The sequence below is a fragment of the Botryllus schlosseri genome, chromosome 11 (assembly GCF_051294905.1).
Source record: "Botryllus schlosseri isolate E-star chromosome 11, Bs_hap1, whole genome shotgun sequence".
Taxonomy (NCBI): domain Eukaryota; kingdom Metazoa; phylum Chordata; class Ascidiacea; order Stolidobranchia; family Styelidae; genus Botryllus; species Botryllus schlosseri.
Genome location: NC_137246.1, coordinates 26,497,744 through 26,520,838, shown reverse-complemented (window position 1 = coordinate 26,520,838; position 23,095 = coordinate 26,497,744). Strand labels below are relative to the sequence as shown.

Sequence of the window (23,095 nt, the reverse complement as noted above, 5' to 3'; positions counted from 1 at the left end):
ATTCCGATAAGTGCGCCAGAACGATAAGCAGCGAGAAAACCTTGGCCTAAAAGAACTGCCCTTGTTCTGACCCACAACTTCGATGTATATACAATTATACATATGTTTAATTGTCCATAGGGGCCTAAATGGCTGGCGCCGACTGTTTCTGTCCTGGCAATCCGAGTCCCACAACAAGACAATTGACATATCGAGGGAACATTATTTGCCAATAAAATACCAATTTGAAATCGTGTGCGTCTTCTACTTTAGTACGTTTAGGCGATTTCAATAACTTTTGATATAGCAGATATGAGGTCACGAAATGGCATCATGTAACGAAGTTGTTATACCAACGGGTACGCCCGAAGATATTTTATTATTATTTAGAGGGCCTACCTTTTCCAACACACCTCACTCAATCAGCTCTACCAGTAAATCTGATTATGTGAGCAGAAAGAGGATAAAAATTGATAGCAATATATTTGAAATTCCCGATCATATTGACCGATTCAATCATGAATCATGAAAAATTTTCTCGCTTTTAGGGGACACAGTCGCAATACGGGCACCCAATGTAGATGATAAGTACCAGCAGAAAGCGTACAGCATGAGTGGGGTCTGGGGGCCCATGGGGGGCCTCGTTGCGCACTGTCGTCCACGGGCCTGCGCAGTGAGTTGGCGTGTTTGCGCAGACTCGTGAAAAATTAGAGGGAACATTGTGAGTCTTAGCTAGCCTCGCCTGTAAATTATGTTCTATCTGCTTATTTTCTGACAAGGCTGGTAGTATGTCATGCGTTTTTTTGATTGGGCTTACTTTATATATCACTACTGTAATTTTCCATGCATAATGGCGAAATTTTACCGATTTTTATCTCCTAAAATCAGGTTACGTATTATGCATTAGTACAACAAGCCTTGAAAAAAATCTCCCCCGAAATAAAACTTGAAATCACACCTTTCCTCATGTTTGTTTTAATTGCGCATCACATTCAGCCATCGTACCCAGTAATTTGTATTATCAGTGCTGCGCGCTGCCAATTAGCGAAAAGCGTGTTGCCAATTAGTGAGAGTTGTCTGCCCTGCGCAACGGCCCGTGATCTCCTGCTGAGCTGGTTTGCTGTTTGTACGCGAGTGAAATTATGTCATCGATTTCTGCACGCGCGCACGGCAATCCTCGCTAATTTATCGTGTCAACGACAGGCCTGAGCAATCACATGAACAACAGGCCTGAGCAATCGCATAAATAACACGCCATGTCCACAATATGTAGTCGCTTGCCTAAACACTACAGTCGCATCTCCAACAGCCCTGGTACGCACAACATAACCGTTGGCCTGAGCAATCGCATCTCTGATAAGCCTCGTGCGCAAGATGTCGTGTCGCGGCCTGAACTACCTCGACGCCGGCCTTGCAGGCTTTGGCTGCTATCTACTATTGTTTAGAGACAATTCCGTTAGTTGTACAATGATTAGCGATCGTTATGTCATGATTGTTCAACAGTGACATCGAATACTCGAACATAACTATTCAGTATTCATACACTCCAAATGAAGGGTGCGTACTATACATGGGTACAGGCTTTTTCCCAGAATTTGCATGCCATTTTAAGGGTGCGTATTATACTTGGAAAATTACGGTAGTTTTTGCATCTTCATCATACATCTAAAGTTGACAATCAGCATAGTAGCTCAAGGACTCTGAACCTCGGGTGTGAGAAAGCTGAAAGGTTATGAAATGAAGTGAGTAGATCGGACCTGATTACTCAAATAGTCGTCTCCTACTCGACTCGAATCATTACAAGTTATACTTGACTGAACACTAACAAGTGCTTCAAGCTTGCTTGACATACTACTACAGCATCCTATTTTAACAGTAATAATTATCTTGATTCCTTCCAAATAAACAGGGTCGTAACATCCAGACTGGGGAGGGGGGTGGGCAAGATAAAAGGGGGCTTAAAATTATTTTGTAATTTAAACATTAAATGTATAAAGTGCTGCTTCTCTCCAAGGCGTGCTCATCTCGATTGATTGTATTATTCACTTGATTATAGGGATGGTGTGAACGTGAGGTTCACGTTCGTGTTCTGTGTGTGAACCTCGGAAATTCAGAGGTTCGCGTTCACAACAGAACCTTGGTAGGTTCTGCACTGTGAACCTTTTTGGTAAATTGTAATTTGCACTTCATTATAAGATCTTTGGTTCAAGTTTATTGCATTTCAACTGCGGGTCAGTCTATGCATGGCGCTTGCAGCACAAAAAATCAACACTAAACGAGCATGCACCATGACAACCGTAAAAGTTTTACTTGTTTTTTGTTACCAAAAATTTCTCGAAATATTCAGCTTTCCGTTTTGAATATTTAGTGACTCTCCGCTGTGAGCTTGACCCGCAATCACACAACATCACGAGCGATATACATAGTCAGCGAATGATGCTTATTCAACCAATCAACGACATTGATATCGTTTTCTGATGTAAAATATCGATCGGGCGTACGGGGTCAATCTTGACTTCATATCTTTACTGTATCATTAAAACCAAATTCGTTCGATTAAGGTGCTGGCTACTGCTATATAACTTGTTGTTTATGGTATCAGTAGCGAGTATATAGAAACCCGTCTTACACTCTGCTCAACATCAATGTAGCAATACTCAGACTCCGAACACATTGTCCGGTCTGGCTAAGACCATTGAGGCGTAAGCTTATATTTCATGGTAAGTCCTCGACGAAATTGTTGGCAAAGCGACGGAATATATTGATTTTATGAGATTATTATATCCTTTGATAACCGCGGTTGATACATTTAGCGACGTTTAAAACGCTATATGTAGCCTACTACAGCAATGCGACATTCTGTGGCCCGAGTCTTCGCTAGGTATCGTGTACATTAATATAGGCCAGGGGTCGCCAACTCAAAATGGGTCGCGGGCCACTTTTCCAAATTCCTAGAGGCCGCGGGCCGCATGACATCAATATCGAGATAAAAGTAGGCAACGCAGTTCAACAACCACGTCTGATAATTCTATGTTATTACAATGCTGTGGTCTATTACATGGGCGACGGTTATAGTCACCACAAAACAAATAATATTTTATTGAACAAACACAAATACAACAAAAAGTATCATGATCATCAATTTCTTTATATTTTGAACTATGAGCTGTACACAATACCTGACAACACTCTGTAGCCGCTAAAACAGTGGTGGCCAACATTTTTGCTATTCACGGCCGCATTTCGATTACCCATGTAGCCTGCGGCCGCATACCGGTGGTTAGTCGTGATAAACTAGCTGGGGCCAAATACCCACGTTAAACTGTTCATGTCCATTGCCGGTACACTCCGAACTAATTTATTTACGCATATCGGCTTACTATGCGCACCAAAATCGTTAGTAGTTATGTTTTAAAGTGCCACAGGAAACGGTTTTGTACTCGCGCCAAGCGCGAAAAATTTTTCATGTTCATGAGTGATTCTCGTCAATAAATATTAGTATGGTTTCACGTATTGCCATAAAATATTTATCCTTTCTCGGCTAATGTGATCAGATTCACATTATAGGGGGTATCTTCGAAAACTTAAGGTAGTTATTAAAAGTGTCGACTGTCGACAGCCGCATAATTTCCCTTCTACTGCTGCAGATTGGCCACCCCTGGATTAAAGAATCAATAATGGGGTTAGCTAGACACGGTAGGCCTACTTGCTAGACAACTATCTCCTCGTAAAGCATGGTCTTTTGGAGAGCCCGAAGTCGTTTTTCAAGCGTCTCGGTCTTGGCAGTGGTGGGCCATTGCACGTCAAGGCAATATGCCCATTCGTACCAGCAAATTCTTCATCCATGGAATGATATTACCATGCCGAAGCCGTATCAACTAGTGAGGAATAATGATATTGGGCACAGTAAAATTACTTTGAACAACAACAACATGATGTTTCAACTGAAATCAATTTCAGCGTTTCAAAATGATTTACTAAGCGTTTTTCTGGAATTTTTCCAAATCAGGTCGCGGGCCGCAAAATAGGACCTTACGGGCCGCATGCGGCCCGCGGGCCGCGTGTTGGTGACCCCTGATATAGGCTATCACTTCATTGAAAGATAGGGTTGGAATTAGCAATATGACGTCACGAGGTTCACGTTCGTGTTCACACAGAACCTTTCAGAAAGGTTCGCGTTCACACGAACCCGAACCTTTCAGAGGTTCACACCATCCCTACTTGATTACCAATTCTTTACCTTTTAAATGCACACATGTCACTGTAGTATTGGCGCAGTTATTAACTTCGCTCGCAATAAAAGAACCTCACGCTTCAATAGAGTATTTTTGATAGATTTATTCATCTTGAAATTTGTTTTCGCACTACGCGCAATTTATTGTCACCGGATTTCTTGATTGCAATATATGTAACCCAGACAAAAATGTGCAGAATTTTCATAAAAGACTGAAGCGGCAATCCTGACTATAGGTTACGGAATAAGAACATGCAACAAATTGATTAATAACAATGGCCCGCCGGATTTTGTGCGATTGTTATTGATGTGCCCTAAATGTTGCGAAGACAACTGTCCGTGGACATACATAATAGCTTGAGACACTTCAGCATGCAACAATTATGCATGCGTCACTTCAGCTTCAAGATGCTAGCCAATTGAAGAGTTGAATGCTGTGACATGGTTGCAGCAGCCACACTGAGCCACTTCTATACTGTACGTACACTGACGAACGAGTCAAGAGCCATTGATTGACTGGCTGACTGATTTAGTCATATGCTGCTTCATCCGTTCAGACAAACTCAAAGATGTCCGTCCCATAAACCGACTATCACAGTGGCCTTGTAATTCATATACAATATAACTTTTCTGATGAGCAGGAAGCATATTTTTGCGAGACTCCATCGTTAGAGGCCTCATAGTAAACAGCACTTGCTGCATGTAATTGCAAGAATGCACTGTTGACTGAATCCGATTGCCAAACCGTTCTTACAAATATTCCATTCAAGGAAGACCATTCCTGGTACGGTTCTATACCAATACCGAGAATGGACATTACTGAGAATGCCGTTACCGAGAATAGACATTACCGAGAATGGATAATGCCGAATATCTAACTTACTGAGACGGACGTTGTAGAGAAATTTATACCTGAGAATCGACAACCACTGTGGCAAAGCCGTGATACACGTTCGGTTCTCGGCATATGCCCATACTCGGTAATATACATTCTCGGTAGTGTCCATTCTCGGTAATGTCCATTCTCGGTGGTGTTCATGCTAGGTAATGGCATTCTCGGTAATGGTTTTCTCGGTATTAACTGGACACCTCCTGGCACTTATATCATCTTCTGTTTAAATTCCTAAATTTTCATTGCTATGGAATATTTGAACAGCTTCTTTGAGGTACAGAACTTCAATATACAATTGAATAGTATATTCATATTGAAATGAACCCGAATATTTTCGGCTGACACTCGTCAGGGGTAATCGTCAGCAACTAGTAGAGAATTCGAAAGAACATCGTATATCAACAATCGTAACACAAAATATGACGTCACAAAATGTCGAATACGAGAGCGTTCAATGTACTATTTTTAGATGATACACGAACTCTTTTTGTTGACACAGCCTTGGCTGGTGTATTTTGATAAAAGTCGACTCCAAGGCACACAAATGAAAGTGTGAGCGACCCTTTCCGAGTATGCGAAATCTGTCATCTCGATAATAAAATGCTATGGAATACTCGATTACATAATTTGGGATATACGTTGTCAATCAAAATAAATTTTATTTTATCGAGTTCCCCCGTGAACAAATCAGCGACGGTGGTTATCTAGAATGAAAATCAAATTTAAAATACCAAGATAGTTTTCGATTGATACCAATTTGATCAAATTTAGCGTTCGGCAAGCCAGTCAAAAGAGCGTCGCAAATTGCCTTTGGTCAAACAGCGACAATGACGCAACCAAATCTCGGTGAGCATGCAATTTGGCTGTCCATGCCACTATAGAACACTATGGTGAAATAATCTTTTCTACCAATACATCAAAAAAGGAAAGTGAGCCCTCGGACTCTTCCTCTATAGTGAATTTCAAAGATTGGTGTTTGTTGTTCATGTGTCTAAGTTACATTGCACTCTATTTTCAAAATGGAAAATTACGTGGAAAATTACAAAAGTGTCTTCAGCACATCTAAAATTGTTTGTTAGCATTTGAGAACAGTTTGTATCCATGTCTTGGCAACGGATAATGTTTCAACATTGATGTAGCCTACTCGAGACTTTATATCATTGTTTTAACTACAGGTAACCAAGTTGAATTGACACACATAAATAACCCTGTGGACTTTATAATGTCTACGATTTCCTCTGCACACACCCATGCGGCAATACGATAGTTTCATCAAAATCTAGATATATCGGCTTGCTGAAATGAATAGGATATTGTGATCCATCAAGAATGTTCTAAACTTTATAAACGCAGGTAATTTGCACGGTTGAAAATAATGATATTCGACATCTTATCTAGAAACAACTCGATAATCTTGAAAGGTTCATTGCTTACTTCATGTACATTGTGCATCAATATATTAGTTTTGTATAGTTATTTAAACATTTCAATTTTCAGCCAAGGCGCTAGGAAAGACTTTTCAAGGAATTACACTTGGTATTTCGATTATTTGCCTGAAGACTATGATCAATTGACAGCAATTACCCAGGTGATAGTGGATACAGTTCCATACACGCAGACAAAGACTTTGAAAGTCGAGGGTGAGTGATTGTGTGTATTTTATTACATTAGTTTGCTGTATTGTAGAAAAAGTGCTGCCTGAATAAAGGTATTTTCACATGCAGGCGCATCGCCAGCCGAGGGAAAAATGGGTATTTTTCAAAAAAGGAGCATGCTTCGAAAATGATGTTCCAAGTTCTAACCGATTTATCAGGTTAAATCAATGCTTCTCAAAGTGGGCGCTCGCAGGCGCGTAACCAGCCAAAAAATAAGGAGAGGGTTTTGAAATAAAAGGGACTGGTTTCGGTTTCGAATCAACTAATATAGCATCAATTCATTAGGGTTAAGTACATACGTAAGTGCCGATTATACAATCTCCTCGAGCTGACGATTAAACGCCTATGATAAGCTTGTCGATGAGTCCGGAAGTGCTGTTAATAAGCGAATCTCTCATCTGTGGTGAACTGTGGTGAACTCGCCGTTCCATCGTCGGTGGCACGCCCATTCTTCGGCAGCTACTTTCGAACGCTTTGCACGGAACCTTAACGGCCTTCCTGTGAGTTTCTTTTAGGCTCAGTGTCGTTTAATATCAATAATCTATAAAATAAGACATTACAACGGCAGATTTGTAACATTTTCCAAATTTTGGACAACATTAGGGTTATTTGCAAATCCCAACAGAATCTCATAGCATGTAAATCTCGTGTGCTAACGCACGGCAAGCAGCGAAATCAGCTACAAAATTACAGAAAACAAAGGTATTGTCAAATTAGAATGTTGGTTCCCAGCCTTTTTTTCATTCCCCATGACCTGAAATCTATATTTCCTTGCACCCTTTGAAATTGCTCTCTCCAATAAAATTTGGTGAGACTTTTTTTTGTAAAGGCTTGCTCTTGGTGAAAGTTTCAAGACCCCCAGAATTGAACAGTACGCAATAAAATTAATGAGCAGAGAGCTGGTAACCGTAAACGCAATGTTGCGCCTTCGCAAAATGTATATGTAAACTGACGGAAAAATAGGAAGGGTTTGAAAGTTTTCCAAATGTAGCGAGGTAGCATCAATTTACATGTGTAAATGCCAAATAATGCATGGGTCTGATAAACTTCCTGGAGTTGACGAACTTATGCGTATGGTAGGCCTAGATATAAGCTGCCATAAGATACGCTTTCGTACGCTATTATAACTTGAACAGAAAGAAATCCTTCATTTTATCTGGAACGAGTCCGACCATGCTGTCAATTAGCGAGTCCGTGATCTCTCGTGAATACATATTCATATACATATGAACTCTTACTATAACGAATCAGATTGTTGCAATCACACAATTTCGCATATGAATGAATAACAAAAGTAACAACCTATATGCAAGACTTTTCTGAACAAAATTCGGTAAATTTTTACAATACAATTTAGCGACATTTGGCATGATAGGACTTATGAACAGCAAAGTCGCATTTCTTTTAAATGAAAGTGAACAATCAAAATCTAGTTAGCGTTTTTAATGGCAGTCCACCGTGCCTAAACTTAAACAAAACCACGTATCACGCAAACCAACTGACTCCGGTAAAATTTTGAACTTTCACAGTTTTCATCCGATGCATTGTAAAAAAGGCATAATATACAGCAAAGCTCTCCGAATACATAGAATTTGTTCAAAATAAGACGACAGGGATAATCATCTGCAAGTTTTAACGGATGAACTAATAAAATCAGGCTATGATCAACATCTGATAAAAAGTCAAATCGACAAGGCCATCAACGTTCCACGCGAAGAACTTCTCAATTGCAGTACCAATAATAATAATGACGACGATAAAAAAGACCGCATAGTGCCTCTGGTTACTACATATTTTCCTGGAGCAGAAAAGATCCGCAGTATTTTACGGAAACAGCAATGGATATTGGAAAATGATCCAAAATGTAAAAGGTATTTTCAAAAAGGCCTCTCCTTGCCATCCGACAGCCACGAAACTTGCGGAGCATCTTGGTGAACAGCAGGCTACCTCGTTCAAGACATAAAAACGGCCTAGAAAATTGCGGACAAGCATCGTGTAAGACATGTGCGATTCTCGATATCAGTGCATCGTGATTTGCAGAGGGCAAACCAAGCACAAGACCAATGGCCACTACACATGCAAGTCCAATAACTTGATATATTTAATTCGTTGCCGAAATGGATGTGGCAATGCCTGGTACGTTGGAGAAACTGGTCAACCACTTCATAAGAGAATAAATGGTCATCGAAACGATATTTCTAAATGCAACAGATCGAGGCCTGTCGATGAGCACTTTACTTCAGCAGGACACTCAGAAAATGATATGATTATTAACGTGTTAGCCGGGAACATCGAGAACTCAATCATGCGCAAGGCCACAGAACAAAAATACATCGACCTATTTAACACGTTCCATCAAGGGCTAAATATAGATCGAGGCTGCATGTCACATTACACCATGCGAAGCTTCAGTTGATATATTCCGCTGGTGTACATTCAATCACTGTAAATACTCTATCAAATCTCATTTTCAGTGCCACAACTTATTGTAGCCGTTTGAAATACGAACTTCGATTTTACTGTTCATGACGTCATAAATGTACACATTTTTCTGATCTGAAAGTACTTTTGTCTATGATGTCACAATATGCGTATATGTTTGAATTCAAAATCTTTTGCGTTATTTTCACTTTAACACCTGATGAAGGAGCGGCGCTCCGAAAGCTCGTGTAATAAATATAATTATTACTTTGCAAGTGGACGTTAAATAAGGTGTGAAAGCAACCAAGATCTTATTATTATCAAAAAAGTAGTTATAAATGAAGTGTCCCATATTTATTTCTAAGGTTCATCTGTCGGCAGCACGTGTTTTGATGTTTTATTACTCTGCAAGATCAAAAAGAACCACTGTTCTAGATGATTATTTTCTCTTTCTGTAGAATGTTCAGAGACGATTGGTGTTGCAACTTCTACAATTTGTAACAATGATACTTGCGGATATAACTGCGAGTGTCAATTCGCCTGTCCTGCAAGATACAAATACATCTCTTCAGTTTCATCTTCGACAAAGTTTAGATGCACCGCCAATGCATTGTGGAATACTGAGGAGACGATTTGTGCACCAGGTATATTACCTTTTTCAGGAAAATGAAACTATGGTCCCATACTGTGACGGTATTCAATCTGCAACTGCATAATAGCATTTTGTTTGACTCCTATCTTGATAGCTAAGTTGAAAAATCTAATTATGTATTTCATATCATCGGTACTTACTTTACTTACTTTACTTAATTTAGACCAACTTGGAATCAAATATTAATGGTTAAAATCTTCTTGGTTGCTACCCTTTGAAGCCAGTTTTCATATGATATGTTGCTTTCCAATTTTCATAAAAAGTTATGTGAGAAAGATGAAATTAAATTGACTGATTTTGAAAACTATTGTTCGGCAAACCTGGTTTTGACCCATGGCACTATTTGATTGGGGAAATGATTTTCAATTCAGCATCAAGAGCTTGTTCCATTTTAATATTTAACACTTTAAATATGTCTTGATGACATAGCTATCCTGTTTTATGGCCGTTACTGTCCCGTGCAATGTCAAAGTAATTAAACTTCATAACTGGGTGAGCACCAAATTTCCACCTTTGAAAATTCAGTGACTTTTCGATCAGGGATTCAATTTTGACAAAATTAATTGTGCTGCAAAAAGCGCTAGATACCAGACTGATGCCTAAATTTACTTGTAAACCTGAGACCCAATGGATGACCATGGGGTTGGTTTGACATGAAATCATTTGCAAATGGACCCTTCTTTGCAGTAAGGAGGGTCACCAACTAATTCGAGTAGAGAGATGACTCCAGGTGCCTCTTCCTATGTGCAGTTTTTTTCAATTATGAACTAACAAATTCCACTGGTTTAATTGAGATGACGCAGATTATTTTGGTGTAAGTCACGCATTAATTCAATTACCTTTAAGATTAAAATATGGTTCCAAATTTCTGATTTGTGTGCATCCCTCGTCAACCTGATGAGTATTGATTGATGTGGGGTGTTTACATTCAGCATGAAGTTCAAACAGTGATGGCAAGGAAAACATACGATGTAGAATTCGGATCAAAATGTTTTAGCGATGTTAGCTACCTTCATTATAATCCTATGTTTTGTGGTGGGTTCACATTGGCAAGCTTAACTGTTATGAACAGGTGCAATGGATGATGGTATATTTGAATAAGTGCTTTTCTTCCTTTGACTTTTTGATACTACAACCTTCGCTATGCTCATCATACAGAAGTTATAACAGCCGTCATAATGTTTTTGTCTTCGAACTCTTGGAATTGCAAATGAAGTAAAGCTCCCAATCGGAACGCCGGAACCTACCTTCAGTATAAAATTGACGGCTGACACCCTTATTTTGTTACTCTTAAGCCAGTGGTTGGCAGTCTGGGGTCCGCTGTCCACGAGATAATTTTTTTATGACCTTACAAAAATTCACATGGTTCAGAGATTTTTGGAATTTTGAATTTATGGCAACTTGTCAGAACCAAACTAGAATATGGCCCAAAATTATTTCGGTAATCAATGTAAAGTATTTTAGGAAAGAGTCATTCCAATCGAGATTTTAGTCGAGCTTCACGTGATTTAGTGTCACTGCATTTCTCGATTTATAGTACAGTTGGTAGCTATTTTGGCTTGTTTGTGAATGCCGTTTTGAATCAGATGTATGAAGGATAGTGATGAAATGACCAGTGCTGGTAAGAGGTGTATGAAGGCTTCGTCACCCAGAGGTTAGTTTGATCAAAAGATCACCCTATGAAGGCCAAGACCAGCGTTTTCTGAGGTTGAATGTTAGTTTGAACTTGTTGAATGTGATTCACGATATTAGGGTTGCGTTGACCAAACGCAGCCAAACATAGCTGAGCTGGTCGCCAAAACATCAGCTACACTTGTTACGTTGACACCATAAAATCCAATGTGGTGTTCTGTGTTGATTTGATGAAAAACAAACAAACATTAAATCCATTTGGCAATGGCAAGTTATACTAAAAAATAAGTTGCTCTGCTGTGATAGCACCTACTAATGTAGTAAACCCTTGAATAGAGGAAGAAATAGCTTGTGTATTTTAATGCGAATTCCAACAACATCGCATCATTTATGAGTTAACTGAGCTTTTAACTTCCTCATTTCTCCAAGTCTGTGTATACAAGACCTGAACCCACAAAAATGAGATTATCACAAATAGCAGGAAATCATAACAATCGAAGGCCTCAACCATGGGGCGAAAGTCTACATGTCATCTGAGAGTCGATTGTTTGTTTTCCACCTAAATTCAGAAAATGGTGTTGGAAGAGTAACCTATAGTTTCATAGCACATTAGTTAGTAGTTAGAAAAAATAGTATTGACGGTGTGAGATTATCATTTAGGTATGTTACTTCAAAAACTTCCCGTCTACGTGTTAGAATTGAGATAACTTTGATATGCATCGTCTTTTAGACCATGAACAATTTCATAGGACAGGACTTTGAAACAAAAATTTATTGTTTGGAAATTATTCAAATTTTTACTCCTACCGTTCCGCTCCTACAGGTTGAAATGGAGCCAAATTCGATGTGTAGTGTTTTTAAACAATCTAACAATTTTATTAACTAGACAGTAAAATTTGAAAATACTAGTTCTTTTTTTACAACACTGAACATCACATTATCATCATAATCAGTATGCAAATTTGCGAAATATATACCCAAATATTAAGAAGCGTAGGTGAGAAGTAACACGTAACTGAAGAGAACTGTTATTTCAATTATCTACGAGTAATTAGTGATCTGGCGATTCTCGCTACTGCAACAGTTAGTGTTGTGAATTCAGTTCTTATAATCAGTTACCATAGTTTGGTGAGCTGAGTTAGTAATGACTGCATTCATATTAAAATTCCTAATTCTATCATGTGGAATCAAGATTTATAGTTGATAATTTTTGCTGAACGTGTCCTGAATATTATAGGAGTTGAGGGATGACACATTTTTCCTGATCATAGATAGTTAGCTTCTTCTTCTTTACTCCTGCTGTCACCCGTGATTTTAATGCGGTAGATTTTCTGCTTCTGACGGTCAGGTAAACAACTGCTATCAATTTTTTTGTGTGGTCTGGCTATTCATATATTTTATTATTTTAAATAAATTCTTCATTATCATTTAGAGTTAACAACTACTGCAACCATGTTAGTCACTTCAACAGATAAAGAATCATCAGGTATATTGGCCTAATTACTTGTTTACATCCTATCTAGTTATCACTTTATGTTCGCATGAGTCAATTACCGATAGCCAACATTGGTCAACGTACAAGCCTATGACGTTTTACTTTTCAAGGCGCTGGCGCGTTCTGAGGCTCATGATTGGGAGTACGATTCAATTAAAATTGGATTCGTAAATATATAACTATAATATATAGATATATTTTAAGCAGAGCATGAGATACTGTAGAGCTTCTGAGAAGTCAGGTCGCGGCTAGTGTAACTGGTGGAAAGCTAGCATTAACAATGCATATTAAACAGTTAGAATTTGTGTTGGTGAACTCAAGGTCATATGTTGATAAAAACTTATTAAAAAACAGTCATTTTTGAATACTTTTGTGTAGTTACATTTCTCTACAATTGTACTTACGTAATCCAACTATTGAGTTTCAGGATTCCTTTGAATGCTTTTCTCTGGATTGGAAGACAAATTGCGGTCTTGCGAGTTAATTTTCCTTTGAATTAGGGTCGCGTCTAAAAAAGGTTGCCGACTACTCATCTATATTACAAAATTAGACAAGTTATGTGACAGATCCCAAACTAATCTCTGCAGTGTACTATAAATTGTAAAGATTGACATTTGAGTGTCTGCCAAGGAAATGTAATAGGTTTTACGATAGGTAGCTGTCCAAGAGTATCAAAGCAGAACAGCTCATCTGTTTTACACCTAATTACAAGATTCACAAATATTTCTTATTGATTTGCTACTGTTTCGAATCGAAGAGTGCTCCGACGTTACAAGTGAAAGAAATATCAGTGTGCACCTTGCCCTTTCCTCAAATGCGTGGAAAAAGTTTTACATTTTTCTATTAGCCATTACGGATAGATAAACATTAACTCTCCAAATCTCGTTCTATCAGATTGAAATCACCATATTAAATCAATTTGAATTTGTTAAGAGTCGTCGACCACCAGTCAGGCAAATTCCAGTACCAGCACAAGCCCATCTATCACTCTACCAAGTACAGGTATATACCCGGGACAGGGTGATCCCGGGGGCATGGGGCCCGCATGCTGATTTTGTGTGACACGGGAAAACTACTTTCATTTATTTATTACAATTAGAATTTTATTAAATGTCCAGCATGAAATTGAGCTCCATCTGTAATTCTTATCAGATTTGGTACCGAATATTGAGCGTATATTTAACCAAAATACCAAAACTTTAGGAAACTTCACTTTTCGCAAATACCTTTGCTTGAAAGAAATACATAAGAAATAACTTTCTTAGATTCTAATGGAACCCAAACAAGCATGAGCAGTAGGGCTGTTAAAAAATAAATTTTTTGATCAAATTTTAATGGCTATTCGATAAGATTATTAGGTTGGCTAGGAAAACGCTTCACACCAAATTTGGCTCCAATTCCAACGTGTAACAGCAGGCTCCAGGAGTTAGATATTATTAATTTTTTTCAAATTTCACTTTCAACCCCCTAACATTGTTACTTTGTCTAAAAACACAATTTTCAATAATTTTGGCTCCATTCAAACTAGTAGAGTCGGAGTTATTGAAGCACAAAATTTTAAAATTGGAAAATATATTATTCACGGTGTCAAATGCTTTGATTGTTTTATTATAGATCTTCCCGCCGTAAGTGCTGTTATATCAAATCCTAAATCTTGAGCATCAATAACTTTGCTTAAACTTATATTAAATTTAATGTTTTCTAACTCCTGTAGCTTCGCTGCTACATGATGGAATTGATCCAAATTTGGTGTGCAGCGTTTTTTCAGCCAACCTACCAATTTTATCGAATAGTCAGTCAAATTTAAAGAAGTGATTTTTGAACAACCCTTGATCAGGCCCTGAACTGAATAGGATGGAGAAGGAAAGTTTAAGAAGTGTAGAGACAGCGGTGTGAACAAGCCCCGTTGCCCGGTGTCGTAAATGGTGCCAAAGATATTTGCTTGATGGTGCTAGGGGTGACATCGTTGCTTCAAAGATTAAGCCCGCATACAGATTTTAGTATTGCGGCCCGATAGCAATTACAACTAAGAGCTGTCTAGCACTTTGGTTTGACAAGTACAGCCGGTAGGAAAACTAAGAGCAAATTTTTCCATCAATTAGATTTTCCGCAGAAAGTATGCTCCGTATTCGGTAAGACGGTAACACATCTGTGAAAGCATTTTCCCAGATCTTGTATGAATCGCAAAAAATAACGCATGCTTACGGCTGTTGACCACCGATGTCGAAGCGGCACTTCGCTGCTCTAAATCAGATTTGGATAACTAGACAATACTAGATGTCCAATTAGACCAGGGATGTCAACCCATTTTGGCCGAAGGGCCACAAGTTGTGTAAGACTGATGGCGCTGGCCCCTTCAATTATGTTTTATGATAAAAAACAATCTATAAGAATTCTCTTACGAACCACTAGAAAATGAATACAATATAAAACAGATTCCGGGACAGGTTGGACGTTTTTGATTTGTGATAATAGTTCGCCAGGTCGCGTAAACATTTGTACTCGGAATGGAGTGATTGATTATATCCTGATGTATTGCAATATGATGCGGGCGGGTATTGGTGAAAGCGTGTGATCGCGAACTCACTAATTGGGAGCACAGCTTCTACCTTGGTAAAAATTGTCAAACCCCTCCCTTTTATTTCGGCTGTATGTACTCCTAGTGGTATTTACTGTGAAGTTATGCAAAAATTTCTTCTGTACTAGTGTTGCATTGCAAGAAAGTTGAAGGAACCCTACGGAGAGAGAGAGAGTGAGAGAGTCTTTAATTTCCATCCAACCAAAATACATACTAATAGTGGGAACTAAGCTGTGTTCAGCGGGTGATACCTATAGCTAATGCTTTCTATTCCTATTTTTGCCTGGTAAAATAGTAAGTGTTGATGGTTTGCTTGCATTTTATTTCACACAAATTCACATGCTGAAAATGTTGGGTTGTGAGACTAGAGAGCAGAGGTCAACTAGCAGAATAACCAGAGCAGGGTCAATTTCTACTTCCTGGGGTTGTAAACTTACACATTCAATAAACCCAGTGGTGGAGCGAGAGGCAGGTCTTTACAACTCCCATTTCAAACTCGGAACCCTCTCCGTTTAAAATGCCTATTATATCTCTGATATTTTTTAGCAAATTTCTTGTCATCAACTCAAGCAATTGGTATTATTAGTGTCATCAATTAGCGAGAATAACCAAGGTAGTATCAATTTATTAGGGTTAGAAGCGCCCGAATATCATATCCACACAGCAGGAGAAGTCAATCACTCGATTTTGCATACAAATGCACAACAATCTCATGATACTTGGGAGCTCCGTACCCTAATAAATTGATGCTGCCTTGGTTTGCTAATGCGGGTTTAGGAGCTTTTCTAGGTTAATCTGTATCAGGTGTATAGCTAACTAAATATTGTAGGCTTTAACTGCCTACTAACTTGAGAAAGTCCTGGTTTCCTTGTGGTCGTACAGAATTCTTCTTCACATATACTCAATACATACAATTTTTTTTCAGACGTCAATACAAGTAGTAGCATTATAAAATGAGTCTTTCAAGCCCCGTGTTTAAGACACTTACATATTTGAAGGAAAAAAGTAAGGGGTTTAGGCCTAGTTTTGCCTAAAAACCGAAAACTGTCCAGTAGAAGTAGTATCAAATCACAATTCCTTAAGGAAGTAGTGCTAGTTGGCGAAATCTACTTGAAGAACTTGAAAAAGTAGAAGCACTTCATTACTGAGCACATCTACATTTGTGGACGTAACACTGCACTCCGAAATGAATTTCGGAAAACATCTGCGATGGACCACAAGAACCTTCATTGGGAAATGCAAACATGTTGTGAAGTGATGTATCAACTTAGAACAGTGGCTTTTAACCTTTAATAACCTCCGGTACACTTACGCTAATATGCAAGCCTTTGCAGAACCCAGAATTACAGCTGAGACATGAAACACATCTATAGACACATCTGATACGTTACTATGGATCACCAGTGGACAAAATGAACAATGCATCATCGCAGTCTTGGAATTTTTACACATAAGAAAAACCTTATATTGAATATTTATTGCAATGTGACTCCTGGTGTTACCTTTCAGATATCAGTTCAGAAATGCAAGGCTTCACCTTGGAAAGTATCATCGTATTGTTTGGTCGAAGCACAAGCTCAACAGCGTGATACCAATTGCTTAGTTATAAATATTGGAGATGGAATGGGCGTTTCAGAAAGACTGTGTTTCGATTTCTTTAAACACCAGCCCATTTTGCATAACATCTGAGCTGTACCATACGTCCATACCCACAGAAAAAAAATCATGTCGACACTAGTAATAATCTGTTCATTCAACTTCTATCTCCTAATATATCTTGAAAGATAACTTCTCAGCATGATGTTAACCAAGGCAAGCCGTGCACTCAAATTTTACTCAACTCATCTAGATGGCAAATTACGGGAGGGCTTGTTGCAGTTCTGTGGAGATTTTTACACTTTCGTTCTGCAATGGAAACAGCCAATTTTACTCTTTTTTTGTGTGTGTTTCAATCTACCAAGAATGCTTATGAATTTGTACTGTTATTTTACAATCTTCATATCCAGAAAAACTTGATGGTTGCTCGAAAGCTGCGTTCACGATAACCATTGTCGGATGTATTTTGACTGTCATATTTGCCATTACCGTTGCATGTGCCATGAAGAAAATGTGGCGCTTCAAAAAAGGTAAACACTTTCAGTTACGACACGAATATAGTCGATAACATTTTGCGACTTTATTTCATCCAGAACCTGCTTCAAAAATGTTCTATCTCGGCTTTGTAGCTGCTGCGGCTGCAAGTGTGCTGGCCATTGGATTATTGTTTGGGTCTACAGGTAATATGATACTATGGTATTTTCAGGTTTGACGGCAATTGCTAATATTTGTGTACCGGCATATAAAAGTTGAATGAATGAAAAGATTGATTAGTAATGATTAAGTATCTATCAAATATTTCTGCTACTTGATCTCGCAATGCTGGAATATATCATTTGAACGTTGCGTGTAGACATAGGCCTATTCGATCGATACTATCCAATAGATGTGTAAATATTCACAATCAATTTTCAAAACGTGGACTTGAGCAGTGATTTTACAACATACTGCTCGGGTTACAGCAGGTGTCTGGTGTCACTGTCTCTATAGAATATAAACATGGGATGGCAACAACCAATTTTGCAGCTTCGTTAACCGCTTTGCTGAGGCTGTATTCAGAATAGTTTTGCGTAAGTGACTGTAGGATTTCTGGCAATCCAAAAGTTATCTTCCAGAGAATCTGGTCTTGATCGAAAGCTACTGTGGCATTGATTCCAAAAATATAAATTAAAATATGGTCAGGCTCCAGACCTTGACGAAAAATCATCCTCAACATCTGAAATGTGCATTGTTCAGAACAATTGGTAAACCGCAAAACAATGACCCGTTGTGGCTCTTCGATTGTTCGGACAATGCCGATATTTCAGACTTGGAGGGGGGTTCTAAGTGGATAAGTGCCTGTTCATATTTAAATTTATATTTTCGAAATCGGAGGCGACAGTAGCTTTCGATCAAGACCAGATTCAGTAAATTCTGCGCTCTGGAAGATAACTTTCGGATTGCCAGAAATCCTACTGTCGCTTACGCAAAACAATTCTGAATATAGCACCAGCGAAGCAGAACGAAGCCGTAAAATCGGTCTTGCCATTCCATGTTACATTCTATACTGTCACCGCATCACTCAAGAAATGGATGCACATGTACTCCAGAGCATTTTAAGTGGCGAATGATGAGCCATAAAGAAAATAAAACCGCAGTCACAAGAATATTGAAAAAACTCTTGTAACCATATTAAAATTAAAAGAATGTCATTAAACATTAAAAAGACCAATATCTGGGACACAGCTGCACTGGCAAGAATTGGCTACTTGCACTGGTGCTACTTACAAGAAGTTGATGCATCCACTGATCTACAAAGCCTCACTTTCAAAACAAAATTTCCTTCCTCTTGTCTGTTAATAACTGCGCCAAGGTTTTACGGCAAGAAGTCGGAGTGCATAAAATGCATTTCAAGTGATATGCAGCAACCATCTCTCGGTAACTGCCGACCAGATTGCCTATTCCTGGCTGAAAATGATTCGATTTTGCATTTGCTAAGAAGTTGGACATGACTTTCAGGACTTCTAATTTTTGGGCAACAATTTTCTGAGGATTCACTAGAACAGGAGTAGGAACCTTCAGCATACAAAAGCTGTTTGAACCAATTTCCCATCATATAAAACCAATTGGAAGTCGAAAACTGTGTTACTTCCCTACAATGACGATAACCTCACTTACAGTTTGAATATACTTCTGCTAGATTAGACTAGATCGGTAATTCTAAGCTCCTCTTAGCGAAATTTATGTGTAGAAACCCTGATGCAGTGAATAGCTTTGTGATATCTGATACGAGGCAACCTTTAGACTAGTATTCTTTCCATAAGACTCAAATTATTCCTATTTTTTCAGCATGTGTTGCTGCAACCATTATTGGTGCAATCGGCAGTTGTTCCATGCTTCTTGTCACTGGACTTTATGCCAGGGAAGCGATGAGTAAGTTTCCAAATCTCCGTAATTCATAGTAACATATATTTGTTTTTCAAAATGCTTGGGCTTCGAGTGGTGGGATGTAATAGAACAGTATCCTGTTCTATTCCTTGCTTTACCGGCGTTTGCAATTATGTCTGTCTAATGATTTTGTTAACACCAAAACGTTGTCAACGAAAATAAATGTTCTTCGATTTCACCCTGAAAAAGAATCACAAATTTAGCCAACTTGAATCCACTATGACACATGGCGAATGTTTAGACTTACATTTACAACTGTATCCTGAGTAATGCCAACCTTGGGAATCAAAAACTACCTGTAGCAGTCGAGAGTCTGTGAATCAGTGGACTCTGCAACACAGTGCAACAGTCTGTATTCATGTTCATTTCTTTTGTAATACTGATATTTGTTATTGATTTTTGATCTTGTTTAATTACTTTTCATACACTCTGATTCACTTACATCAGACCTGGGCAAAGTGCGGCCCGCGGGCCAAATGCGGCCTGCGAAAGGTTGCTTGGAATTCAAAACATGAAACTTGCTCTTTCCATGACTAAAACCATAGGCTGTATTAAATGAACTGGAAATTCGTTTACTTTAAAGCCTGTTCATTATTATGTCACGATTACGCTGCCTACTTACCTGGCATGTGTAATCAAGATTCAAAATATAGGCAATGTGGCAAAGTATGACTAGTCGCAAGAAATCACTCTTTCCATGTACAATTCCAAATCCCTAATTCGTAAAACAGTGCTCAGTGCTCGCGAGTACTATATGACTCATCATATCTATCACCCATAAAGGATTAGCGGGCATGCCCAAAAAAGAAAGCCGAAAACTGAAATTCAAAGAAGGTTCAGGTTTAGAATTTAGAACACTAAATATTTGTATACTGGAGTCAGGGGTGTACCCGTCCTTTAAATTTTTGCCGAGGATGTTACCGAGATTTAAGATTTTAATTAAAGTCGGTCTTGTGACAAAAATTCGAAACACTCGGTCAAGGGAGGGCGAGGTTCAGAAAAACTGCAGGCTTCGCTCAACATAAAGACTATTAAAGCCGCACACTGCTCGTAATGCAGCGACCAAGAAAATAAGCTTTGGATTAGAATAAAATAGTATTTACGGTGGCCAACTCTTTAATTATTTATTATAAATCGTGGAATTAAAAAATTTTCTACTGCGATAACTTCGCTTCTAGTGGTTGGAATTGAGCCAGATTTGGTATGCATCATCTCTACTGATAGCCTAACAATTTTATGGGGTTGCCAGAAAAATTTTGAAAATAATTTTTTGTTTGTTTTTTAATTAGGAATTCAAAACTTTCAACTGCAAGAAAATCGCTTCTACTGGTTGGAATTAAGCCAAAGTTGGTGTACAGCTATGTTTTCAATAACCCAACAGTTCTCTAACGAAATTCTCTATATTTCAAATTCGGTTAACAGCATATCCTTATGTTTGCTCTGAATGAGAGTCAGTCGAAACTATTTGGGTGTAGTAAAGTTGGCACTATGAATCTATTGTTTGTAGCGATATTGAAGTTCTGTACCCCCCAGTTAATTTCTTTTTCGATTTTTAGCAGAAACAAAGGGCATACAAGGAAAGAAAATCGAAGCAGCCGCTGAACTTTAGAGAACCATTATTTTGATGTTTCTCTTCTTTGAAACATCTTTTGCTGTCATCTTAATGTATTTTACCACGTCTTGTCATCAATTATGTTGCCCGAATCTTCAATCATCATTGATATTCTTTCCCTTTAATCTGTCGTGCTCTGCTGTGTTAGCTGTATCAAATACTTGGCTATAACACAGGTTTGTCTTATCCGGCCCTAGGCCGACATGTACGTGATATCAAATGCTTTTTATATTGTGACTGAGCTGCAACTAATGAACGGAATTCGTTCCTATGTCACAGACAAGCTATGTAAATAACACGGCACATGTATAGGCAGTAGGAACATATATCAAAATTCAGCTGCTTGCCTTCGGTAGTCATTTATTTCTCGTCGCTTTTGTACATTGTATAGTGCTCATCATGACGTCAGTGAACCCATTTTTGCCAACAGGAAGAAAACAATCATTTGAATTGCAAGTTAAGCGCATTGCTTCCCTGATGTCAATATTAATTATATCTCTAATTGCCAATAAATGAACATGACCTTTTATGAGTAACTGAAATTTCTTACATTCATGCGTTCGCCTTTTCTGTGTCCATTTATGTGATGTCAATTTTACCGCACTGCTACAATTGTATTGAGCCATGCTATTTTTTTCGTTCATTTCCTGCCATTTTACGGGTATTTAAAACAGACTGGCACAATACAGATTTACACTGTCTCAACCCGTATGGAACTTACATGCGAGACAAAAAAATGATATCGGCATTGAGGAATTGATCAATTGCTCCGTGTTATTATCATCCCTTGCCTATCCATTGCCATCCCTTGCCATTTTGTATTTTTCTTAGTATAGTCGCCAATTCTTGCATTATCAAAACACATCCACTGAAGCGTGCAGGTGCTTATAGGAAATTATCGGTCACTTGCCGTTACTGGAGCTTGATATCACTGATTGATTTCATGATAGTTGAATAGTATCGCACTGCATGATTTGAGGCAGCTTGTAATGTGGGCAGTATCCATGACTGGCAGATCATTGCTATTTCTGAAAGCACTTGTGCCGAAAATTCGGATAGATCTTGTCCGCTTGTTGACAGCAATGTTGACATTGCTCAATGCGGTAATTTCAATCGTAAGCTTGTGTGTGTAATGCATCACTACATCTGATGTCCGTGTGCTACTGTAAAATGAAAGAGCCCCTGTTTGTCGCTCTCCCTGATAGTTACCTTTCCGTAACGACATTGATTTTGCTGCTAGAAATACTCGAACAGCTAGGATTCATGCGTGATAAGCAGTTGTGAGTTTAACTTCAATTATGACCCAGGCTATACTTACGAAAAGGCCATGGTAGTCGTTTCGTACCAGTGAATGTAATTTTTATCGTGGTTTCACGGAATCTTACGTATATTTGTTTTTTCTTCATTAACTGCTGTGTAACTTTTGGTCGTGATGTGGCATGAATAACAAAAAAAATGTTCCAATTTGAGTGTGTGCCTTTCATTTGACGCATGATACTATTAAAAATTCGATGTATTGTAAATGGTAGCTTGTTCCGTCGCTTTTGTATGGGTGGGCATAGAGCGAATTGTAGGGGATTTCGTCGCCGACTATGTGCTAGAAATATACTGTCGAAATAGGTATGGTGAATACGCTGCAGTGTGTCACATCAAAGAAACCCTGGAACACGATCTTCCAAATTGCCGCAGATATGATCATAAAACCAGACCCTGACTGCGACCCCGTGCGCGGACAAATATTAGTTTTGACCTATAGTCACCGATCCTCAAATGTTGAATCGATTTCGCATCGTGAGGCAGAACTATAAAGACTAATTATCTACTATCGATACATATTATGTGATTATACGCACAACATGCCGTTGTATATAATGTGTAGGACTGGTAACGCAGCATCCCACAGAAATACACGGGCATTTATT

The 23,095-nt window shown here is 38.6% G+C and overlaps 1 protein-coding gene across 7 annotated transcripts in view; it reads left to right on the top strand.

Moving 5' to 3' along the window:
- The window catches only part of LOC145450040 (uncharacterized), a 47,521-nt gene extending 24,825 nt beyond the window's left edge, over positions 1-22,696 (top strand). For 2 of the 7 annotated variants that reach the window (XM_080328499.1, XM_080328506.1), the window contains 8 exons: positions 6,603-6,745; positions 9,640-9,825; positions 12,898-12,951; positions 13,894-13,962; positions 17,545-17,664; positions 17,728-17,814; positions 19,463-19,546; positions 21,118-22,696. In XM_080328499.1, the coding sequence (XP_080184625.1) occupies positions 6,603-6,745; positions 9,640-9,825; positions 12,898-12,951; positions 13,894-13,962; positions 17,545-17,664; positions 17,728-17,814; positions 19,463-19,546; positions 21,118-21,170 (796 nt within the window). In that variant the 3' untranslated portion in view covers positions 21,171-22,696. The remainder of the gene's footprint in view (positions 1-6,602; positions 6,746-9,639; positions 9,826-12,897; positions 12,952-13,893; positions 13,963-17,544; positions 17,665-17,727; positions 17,815-19,462; positions 19,547-21,117) is intronic. The other 5 variants (XM_080328501.1, XM_080328502.1, XM_080328503.1 and 2 more) reach the window with 5 other exon arrangements.
- The last annotated feature ends 399 nt before the right edge of the window (positions 22,697-23,095 follow it).